Source organism: Acanthisitta chloris, unplaced genomic scaffold, assembly GCF_000695815.1.
Source record: "Acanthisitta chloris isolate BGI_N310 unplaced genomic scaffold, ASM69581v1 scaffold28652, whole genome shotgun sequence".
NCBI lineage: Eukaryota > Metazoa > Chordata > Aves > Passeriformes > Acanthisittidae > Acanthisitta > Acanthisitta chloris.
The window spans coordinates 2,849-12,658 of NW_008662692.1; the positions used below are offsets into that span (position 1 = coordinate 2,849).

At 48.7% G+C, this 9,810-nt stretch overlaps 1 protein-coding gene across 2 annotated transcripts; it reads right to left on the minus strand.

The window, feature by feature from the left end:
* Window positions 1-8,091, minus strand: RAC2 (ras-related C3 botulinum toxin substrate 2 (rho family, small GTP binding protein Rac2)). Of its 2 annotated transcripts, XM_009070692.1 has the most exons (7): window positions 7,887-8,091; window positions 5,597-5,668; window positions 4,284-4,401; window positions 2,775-2,837; window positions 1,938-2,097; window positions 897-1,027; window positions 1-140 (listed from the first exon to the last, which is right to left on the minus strand). In XM_009070692.1, the coding sequence occupies exons 1-6, from the start codon at window positions 7,919-7,921 to the stop codon at window positions 897-899; spliced, it is 579 nt and encodes a 192-aa protein (XP_009068940.1). In that variant the 5' UTR covers window positions 7,922-8,091; the 3' UTR covers window positions 1-140. The 2 variants fall into 2 exon arrangements, with proteins under 2 accessions (XP_009068940.1, XP_009068939.1); XM_009070691.1 differs by lacking the exon at window positions 1-140 and having other exon boundaries at window positions 4,188-4,401; window positions 7,887-8,074.
* Between the last annotated feature and the right edge of the window lie 1,719 nt (window positions 8,092-9,810).

Sequence of the window (9,810 nt, forward strand, 5' to 3'; positions counted from 1 at the left end):
TGCTACAGACTCACAACAGTCTTTTAAGCCAGCTGAAGTAAAAAGCACAATGACCGCCACGAGATGCTGAGCTCCGGGATGCTGGAGCCATCACTCTCCTGCGTGCTGGGCAGAGCCTGGCATCAAGATGGGGCTGAGATCTGTAGCCAAAAACACAACAGACCTTGTACTACCAGCTCAACTATTTTCCTGTTCTCCCTCCCTCTGCCCTGGTGGTGGTGGTGGGAATATGAAGGGGCAGGGTCCCAACCAGCAAACTCTCACTCTTCTATCAGGCTTTGGCCAGCTTTGACTCTTGTCCTGAAGCCTCTCTCCTCCCTCTGCTGCCTTGAGCTGAAGTGGAAGGGCAGATAGGGACAATATGAGGAGTAAAGGACTCCTGGAGTAGAAGTTGCTGCCTACTAATGAACAACAACATAAAAAACCCCTTGAGGTGAGCAGGCCTTGGTAAGAGGAAGGGCCTTGAAGAGGAAGAGACAACTCCCATGAATAAGGAACAGCTTATTCTGGTTTGGGTTGGGTTTTTTTTTCTATAGGCAAAGACTGTGGCTTCATAGTTCTCAGAGCAGGTCATCTCCAGGTCAGCCTGGACGTAGTTCCCTCTGTAGCAGAAGGCGACAGACAATTCTTCTCTGTGAGGGCAAATGTGGAAAATTTTAGGGTGCCCTGCACCAGAAGATGGAGCAAGAAAGAAGGGGGAAGTAGTTCCAGGCTCCATTATACCATGCCCTGTCCTTTCCCCAAGCAGGACTGCTGTCTTCCTGTTTGGTTTTGAAGGTCACCCATCCCACCAGGCTCAGCAGGTCACAGGAACTCAGTGGCCCTCACCATCTGGGTTCAGGAACAGGAAAGTGCCGCTGGTGTGACTCCCAGGGGTCCCTGTCAGACTTACTTGCTTAGAGGAGGCTGCATGCACGTTTCTTTGTCCGTGTGGGCTGCGGACACAGGACTGCTCGGATGGCCTCGTCAAACACCGTCTTGAGGCCACGCTGCGTCAAAGCTGAGCACTCGAGGTATTTCACAGAGTCTGTTGAGAGGAAAGCAGGTGTTGCAATGAGGAGGAAGGGAGCTGGGGTATGTAGTGAGGGTACTCAGGTTTCTGCTGCATGTGCTAGAAAGCAAGGCATCTGCGTCGTGCCCGAATGGAATAAACACATCTCAGGTGATCAGACATTATGCGTTGTCAGGACACACTTCATTCACTCAGACGGTCTTGACTTCAGGGCAAAGCTTGCCAACCGTACAAGACCAAGATTTGTCTATTCTCCGCCCTTGTAGCCATTGTACATGGCTGGCTGTGTCATTCTGGCCAGACTCCCCTTCCTCCAAACTCCCAGTCAAAAACTCCCTCAAGCTGTTTCCCACCCTCTTTCCTACCTCTCTGTGCCACCTGAGAAGAGAGTTTACCTTGAGCAGGTATTTATGCATGTTCTGAAGTTAGGAGGGAAGCTGATGCCTTTGTGCTGAATGGTGGGGTAAGACATGCATACCTGGGATTGCATGTACAAACCCCAGCAGACAGAGGCAGGGACGGGAAACTGCAGTTGCAACTCTTCCTGAGAGATGTTAAAAATCTCACTCTTCTGCCTCTTTCCGGATGTGGAGGAGAGGCCTCTGCCCACACAGCAGCTGTGGCTTTCACAGAAAAATATTGTCCCAGATAGAAATAGCAGAACAAAAGGGGAGTGAAATGTGAAAGCATGTACTTGTGTGTGTACGTGGCCAGAGAGAGGCAGAAAACAGAGGGCTGAGAGGTTGAGTCTTCCTCAAGGAGCAGATCTCCTTCCTGAGTCTCCAGAAGCACATTTTGTACCATGACCCTTGATGTGTCTCCTTGTGTCCCTCAGAGATATCACAGTGAGATACCTCCTTAGGTTGAGGGGAAACCCTCATCTTCTGCCCTTCAGTAGGTCCAAGATGTTTCCCCAAATACATACCAATTTCCTTGGCCAGAGCAAGGCCCTGAGGATATGTAATGGGGGATAGCTTCTTCTCCTTCAGCTTCTCAATGGTGTCCTTGTCATCACGAAGATCCAACTTTGTACCCACAAGGATGATGGGAGTGCTAGGGCAGTGGTGTCGCACCTCAGGGAACCACTGGCAATGGAGTAAAATGGCAAAGGTGTGAGAAGAATTCATACACATGGACATGCACAAGGGAAACAAAGAAGCACTCCTGAAAAAATGTCAGCAAGAGAGCTAACAGCCTGTCCTTCCTCACATCCACTGCTGGGCACTATCCCTGACTCAGGACAGCCCCTGTTGCTGGATCCTCAGGAAAAATCTATGACATGGAGCTCAAACTCTGCCCTCTGCCCTTCACTGCTCGCTGGAACCCAGGGAGGAACCTGAAAGTGGTAGGAAGGAAATACTGTTGTTTTCCTCTTCATCAATTTTTCCCTTCTTCCCTTGCTTCCCATCTAAATGCTGTGGGTACTTGCTTTTCGTATCCTGTGGACTGATCCTGGTGTCTGTGCTGTGACAGTCTTGGCTGAAAGATGCCATGGGAATAAGTCTGTGGTCTGACAGCACAATAGCCCAGCAAAATGAATACTATCCTGTTAGGAGTGCTGGTCACCTTCTTTGAGATGAACCAGAAAAGGCATCTGGGGGAGGCTGATGTTTTAGTTCCTTCTGACTGACAGAAAAAAGATATGACCTCTCTGAACCTAGATGTCCTATTTGTAGTCTCCACCCACAGTCACTGTCCTTGCAATACCTCCACCAATCTCATCCCCCTCCCTCCCTTGATGGACCAGGATAGTCTGTCTCACCTTAGCACGGACGTTTTCATAAGATGCTGGGCTGACAAGGGAGAAACAGATCAGGAAGACATCCTGTAAACATACAACCACAGTGCAGAGTTAGGATGCGAGTATGGGATGGCAGGACAAGAGGCAGGGAGGGGAGAGAAGATCTGTGTGGGCAGCACCCTCCCTCTGCAGCAGAGGGTCATTCTATGGAAAGCTGTCTCTCACAATGTGACACAGTCCTGACTGCTGCTTGTTGCCTCTAGAGGAGAGAAGGATGGTTGCTCCCCTGACTCATGGTAACCATAGCCACCATTATCAGAAGCACCAAACGGTCAACTACAAGGATGGGGTTTTTGCGGTTGGTACACTCATCCTCATGGGAAGCGGCCTGACAGTATCCTGCTCATTTCTCACAGAACACCAGGGAGCTTTCAGGACAAAATAATTTGGCCTGCAGTTGAGACAGAACTAGGCTCAGCCGAAAAAGGGCACACATAGGACTCAAATCAGATAGTTTTGGTTCTCCAGGTAAGTGCTACTCCTGGGCATAGCAGAATTTAGACTTCCATTAAAACCGGACCAAACCAAACCAAAATCAGCTCATACAGATATATTCATTTCATCCTGATTCATCTAGATGAAACAGTGTTGTCAGGCCCAGCCTATCCATTTCCATATTTCTGCAATCATCAGAGGCAAAAACCTTGGAGAACCATCCCCACACCTGACCTTGGGATGTGTCCCAGGGTGTGTGCACGCATGTTGTTAAGAATTATGCCTGCTTGCACTTACTGCAGAAACAGCCCAGGGAAACAGCTTATACCAAGTGTTTGATGACTTTTAGGTGGCTGAACCTAGCCCAAAAAACAGTACCCTCAATTCCTGACCTTTTTGATTGTGGTGGCAACCTTCAGACCAACATCTGAGACAGCAGGGTCTTTCTGAGTTGGCCAAAAGACTGCTTGAAACAACGTTCTCCAGGGAAGGTGATCTTTAAACCCTGAAATGGCTCTGTCAGCATGGTAAACTGGTGAACACAGTATCTGAGGCATCTGTTCTGCTAGAGGCATCAGCAGATCAAACACGTGTCCACGCGTCAGATCTCTTTCAGAAGGCAGGAGCCAGAATGGTGGAGTTCACAGAAATGTAAGAAGCTCCTGCCTTAGCTCCTAAATTCCCTGAGCCACTTCAGCTTTACAGAAGGAGACTTTTTTCCCAGGGCTGTGTAGGGCATCTACCCCACACTGAAGTCAGGGTCAGCTGGGCTCAAAAGTGTCTTTGAATATCTTGCTTTTCTTGCAAAGTTATGCCATCAATGGAAGTTTAGATAAAGGCTCCAAAATATCCTTAGATGTCTTTTACCTTTTGGGTTTCAAGGCACTTGTATATCAACAGAGATATTTTCAGAAATGGGCAGAGAGACAAGAACAGTACTGCCACTGTTTTATGGCATGTGTTGATTTTTGCAGTGGAGGAAGGAGGCATACCTGAGGGAGGAAGAAGGGATGAGGGACATGGAGTGTGACCCACCGTCTGCGGGTAAGAGAGCGGCCTCAGCCTGTCATAATCCTCTTGTCCAGCAGTATCCCATAGTCCCAGATTTACAGGCTTGCTGTCAACCATCACGTTGGCAGAATAGTTATCAAACCTGAAATTCAGAGGCACAGGCCATAGCTCAAACAGGAGAAGAGGGAGCCCTTCCAGTATTATAGGTGGGGATCACTACGTGCACCCAGAAGCAAAGGGAAGTGATTACTCTTCTCAGTTCACCTGGGTGATGCTGGTTTCCTGTTGACTTCCACCCTATGGACTTTCCACTCAGCATCAACCTCCTCCCCATCATCCAGCTATCCTGGGCAGGTGCCTGGCTGCAGTTCCACCTTTGATACCTTATGTGCAGATCCACAAACCCTTTCATTTCCCATTTCTTTCCCCAACATCCTTCCCACAACTGTCTGCTCTATCCAAACCCCTGTCTTTCTTTTGTTCTCTAAAATCTAGTTTTCTTCTTAAAAATGAAGAACAACCACCCATGTCTCTGTAGCTCCCCCAGAGCCCTGCACTCTTCAGCATCCCTGCTGGAACTGAGGACGATGTGTCCCCTTACTTTGACAACCCAGCTTGAAATATTTGAGAACAGGTGTCAGGATTGCATGCTTGGCAGAAAAGACTTGATAGAAAAAAAGGATATTACAGCAACTCATCCTAGAAAATTTTATTTCCTGGTCCTTCTGGTATTTTTTTTCAGACAAAGGTGAAGGAAACCAGTGATAGGAAGGAAGCAACAGAAAAGTCTTGTGAATGTGTTCATGGCATATGCTGATGTTGTAAGGGACACAGTTTAGTAGTGGACTTGGTAGAGCTAGGCTAACAGTCGGACTTACTGATTTTAGAGGTCTTTTCCAACCAATTCTGGGATTCTACTCCATGCAGAATCTATGCCTGCTCCAATGACAGCAAGTGCCTTGGACAAAGAAGGAACTGGGGACCCGTGTCTGTCCAACTGCCTTCTCTTGGGTCTGGCCTACCTTTTGTAGCCTAGTGCCTGTTTGTTTTGACAAACAGGATCCCATCTACTACCTGTAAACTTAGCAAACAGGCAGACCTTGAGTTCAACTGTGTCCCAAATATCCCATTTATACCAAGGTTTAACAGGGCCACTTATGCTGCTAGTGAAAGGTAATAGATCCAAAGTGTAGAGACACTTTTGCTGGTTTTGCAGACCTTCCTCCGCTTGGCATGGAGATCATGACCAATGGATTGTGCAACAAGGAGTTACTGCACCCCTTTGCATCCTACTTGTGCCTCCCACCCACCCCAGGACCAGTTTATGCATTACTCACACAGTGGGGATGTATTCTCCTGGGAAGGCATTAGTGGTGTAGCTGATAAGGAGACAGGTTTTCCCCACAGCTCTGGAAGAGAAAGTTAAAAACAGAGGGAAGTCATGGCAGTGCAGACAGTCTTGCTATGGTGAGATGGAGATGGGACAATCCTTCCACACCTCTAAACTAGCCTAGTCAGGAGAACCCTGGAAGTAGAAACACATTCACAGGACCAGAGAGCGCATAACCATAGGTTAGATAACTGGCAGGAAGAGAGACAGGATGTCACCCAGAAATGTTTGTTGTCTTTGAGCATGAAGGCTTGTTTTTACAGTCTGGTACAGAGATCACTCATCTAAAATGCATCCACTCTGAGATGGAGGTGATAACCCATTTTCCAGTGCTGTATGCTCACAGCCAGAGCAAGTGCATTGATTCAGTGTGCCAAGACAAAGCTGCCAAGCCAGTTACAGCACTCAAATACAGGCACTCCTGTCTGCTTTTGCAAACACTGTGGCCAGGGACTGGTAGCAACTCTTCTTGACTTAGCCATGGCATGCTCCAGTCTTGCCCATCTACAGTAAGCTGCGACATCATCTGCACAGAGAGCTGTAAGCAGCCAGAGTGGTGCCTGTGCCCCGTGGCTGACAGAGGCTGCTGCTGGTGTTTCTGAGCTAGAAACTGGTGCTTCCTGCCTCCTCACCCTCCCCCACACCCATGCTGCAGCAGGGTAGAAGGCAAATAAGCCAGAGTAGCAGCACAGTCCAGACTGGGTGAGAGCAATAGTGGGAAAAGGGGCAATAAGTCTGTCAAGGAGAGGAGGAGGTATTGTGGTCAAGGCAAAGCCTGTGGTGAGGGAAAGAAGAGTTGGAGAGCTATGAGGGCGGAACAGCCATTGGGCAACATGTGGGCTTCGCTGAGTGATGGCAGAAGGTCCTGTGGTTAGTAAGGTTGAGCCAAGAAGGTGACATGGCTGGTAGGGCTGGGAGAGGGGTGAGGGGTGGTGAACGAAGAGCTTAGAGGGATCACTGGACTGCTGTGCTGCAAGATGGTGAGAGGTGTACAGAGGTGTGGTGTACAGAGAAGTAAAATAATGGAACAGAAGATATTTTAGAGGAACTGAGGTCATGGGGGTTGAGATCAGGACATGTTGTGGAGTTAGCCATGATATAAGGGGAATGCTGCCTTGAGAGAAGGATACAGAGTTGGTGCAACGTGTGAGAGGAAAAGTGGGGGTGGGTAAGAGGACAACAGATAAATGCCCAGTGGAGTTCTCCATCTAGCTCTAGTTTTGAGCATTCAGGAAACTTTTCTTAGAAGTAAAGGTTTTTATTTGGGGCTATGTCTTTCCTTGTCCCTTCTCCCCATCCCCTTGTCCCAGCCCCTCATAACATGTCTGACATGTACTGTTATGTTTGCAGACATCTTTTTCCCCAGGCGAGTTTTGAAGGAGGAAGTGACTGTGGGGAGCAGGACTGCTGCAAATCTCTCTTCATCTGCTACCTTATACAGTCTGGCCAGCCTCTAGGTGGGAAACTAATTGAGCTACTTCATTCCAAACATGAACTCTTTTCCCTTCCTTCTCTGTATCTACTCATCCCACAGGGCAAGAAGAGCTCCTGTCCACTCCATCCCTTCTGCCCCAAGCAGTGATGACTGCTTCACTTCTTGATGGCTTGGATCAGGCCAATTCCAAGGATCATGGGACATGGGCAGTGAAGCCACTGTGCTGTGAGGGCAAAGCTCTGTTACCTCCTGCTCCCAAAGTGGGACTATACCTGTGCTGGTCTCAGTGGAAAGAGTTCCTCCTCCTTGTGCCCACAGAAACCCCTTGCCAAGTAGTCGCCAGCATACCCCAATACAGTGATAATATGCTGAGCAAAGCTGACCACAGAGATCCTGGTGGACATCCCATCAGGACCATAGTGCCATACCCTCTCCCAATCATTCCCAGTGAGCAATGCTTACAAGGAGCCATTCACCTGCAGGAGAGCACTTGCACCTCTTGGGTTTTAAATCTGACTCCTACCTACAGGTTGAATCTGGCAGGAACACCACCACCTCCCGTGCATGGAACAGACCTGCTTCCCTTTCCATGCTCCTTTTGGAGATGCCCTTCCACACTGTCCCCAGAAGAAAGTCCCTTTCCCTGGGTGGGGGGGAGGAGAGAGCCAGTTTGCAGTAGTAGCAAGTCTGCAGGAGGTCAGAAGCAAAGCTGGAGAAGTTTCACCAAGCAACCACCTTCCTTCATGCTCCTTGTCTTCGCCTGTCCCTCCCTGCACCCACAACAAACCCGCAGGGTACTTACCCATCTCCCACCACAACACACTTGATGGCTTGCATGTCTCTGGACCCGTGGCGGAGGACAGAGCCTGAGGCAAAGGAAAGTCAGGCAAAGGAAAGTCAGGCCAAGGCAGACAGCAGGGAGAGATGGGCAAATGTGAGTATCAGCCTTTGTGCCGCAGTGAATAGCAGGTTGCAAGGAGGGAGGAAGTGGAAGAAGGAACTTTACTTGATGATCACCCTCCAGTCCCTCCTCCCCTCTCACCACAACAGCAACTCTGTGGCAGAGGCCGTTAGCTGAAGGCGGAGCAGGCATGACTTCATGGTTGGGATGATGACTGCTGTAATATTCTTTGTTCTCCCTGTGTGTCTCACCCAGTCCCTTCCTACCTCATTCCAGCGAACAGCTGGGGGTACCACACTGCTTTTCCAGGGGAGCTGAACAAGGGTTAGAAGTGGGCTGTGAAAGCAGAAGGGTGGATTTCCTCCTCCATCCTTTATCATCCAAACTTTGGAGGAGGTGTAAGCAGGGAAGAGACTCTGAAGAGGGAGTGGTGGGGTGATGAGGTGTAATGAAGGTTTTTCAGGTCTTCCCAGTGTCCAAAAGTGTCAAGGATGAAACATCACAAGGACCAATTTTTTGTGGAGGCTGAAAATGAAGGTATGCAGCTTCTAGGAAGAAGCTGCCACCCAATGGCTGCTCTATCCCTCTTCTCCTCTGGAGATAGGGTTCTGCCACACTTCCTCACCTGCCCAGACTACTAGTACAAAGAAGTGTTGTGTGAACCTGTGTGTTCTCTGTGAAGGTGAGCAAACTCATCAAGGGATGCTGTTTCATCCAACTGTTTTCTCTCCCATGACAGTACCATGAGAGCCAAGACTAGTGGATGAGAGGAGCCCCTGCAAACCAGTCTCTCCCTATCCAACCTCTCCCCTACTCCTGTGCAAAAGTGGCCAGTGGAAGCTGCTGCCAGACCTCTTCTATCTTGTCATAGAATCATAGAATAGTTTGGGTTGGAAGAGACCTTTGAAGGTCATCTAGTCCAGCCCTCCTGTAATGAGCAGAGACATCTTCAACTATATCAGGTTGCTCAGAGTCCCATCCAACATGACCTTGAATGTTTCCAGGGATGCAGCATCCATCGCTTCTCTGGGCAACTTGTTCCAGTGTTTTACCACCCCCATCATAAAAAATCTTTCTTATATCTAGTCTTAATCTACCCTCTTTTAGTTTATAACTCCTTGTCCTCTCACTACAGACCCTACTAAAAAGCCTGTCCTTGTCTTTCTTATAGGTCCCCTGAATGTATTGAAAGGCTGCAATAAGGTTTCCCCAGATCATTCTGTTCTTCAGGCTGAACAACCATAGTTCTCTCAGATGGTCCTCATTGTCCTCAGAAGATAAAAGAATTTTAGAACTAAGCATGAAGGAGAAGAAGGAAGCGATTACCCCAAGAAAGAAGAGGCAAGGAGCAGAATGAGTCCAGGAAGCTCTACTCCTTCCTTTGCTTTATCAAAATGAAGGTCTGCCTCATCTTCCTTCCTTCTTCACCCATACAATATTAAGCCTGAAAAAGTGTGTATATATGCACATCTGTGTGCTCCAGCCTGAACTGATGAGTGGATGGGCAGGAGATGAGTTTTATAGAAGATGGAATACGGTGGCACAGAATTCATTAGAATTTCCAGGCTTTGTCAGGAGACCAGTTAGACCAAGAACAGTAGGTTTGCAGCTGGGATGTTCCTGAAGGAAGCAACTCTGAGGCTGATGACCTCTGCGCTGCTGCAGCCACGGGGGCTGTTGTGACTGACCTGCTCTCCCATCTGTCACTCAGCACTGGCTGCAACCCAGAAACCTTCAACCATGGAATGTTTCCAAATTCTGTGGCTGTTTCAAAAGCACAGAGTGACCAGCTGTACTAGATGTTCCCTCTGTGGGTGGTAGGGAA

Coding starts and splice junctions, on each gene's coding strand:
- RAC2 (XM_009070691.1), bottom strand. CDS start 7,921: ATGCAAGCCATCAAGTGTGTTGTGGTGGGAGATGG. Junction 5,669..7,886: donor TGTGTTGTGGTGGGAGATGG/GTAAGTACCCTG, acceptor TTTCTCTTCCAG/AGCTGTGGGGAAAACCTGTC. Junction 2,838..4,187: donor CATGCCATAAAACAGTGGCA/GTACTGTTCTTG, acceptor GTATGTTTACAG/GATGTCTTCCTGATCTGTTT.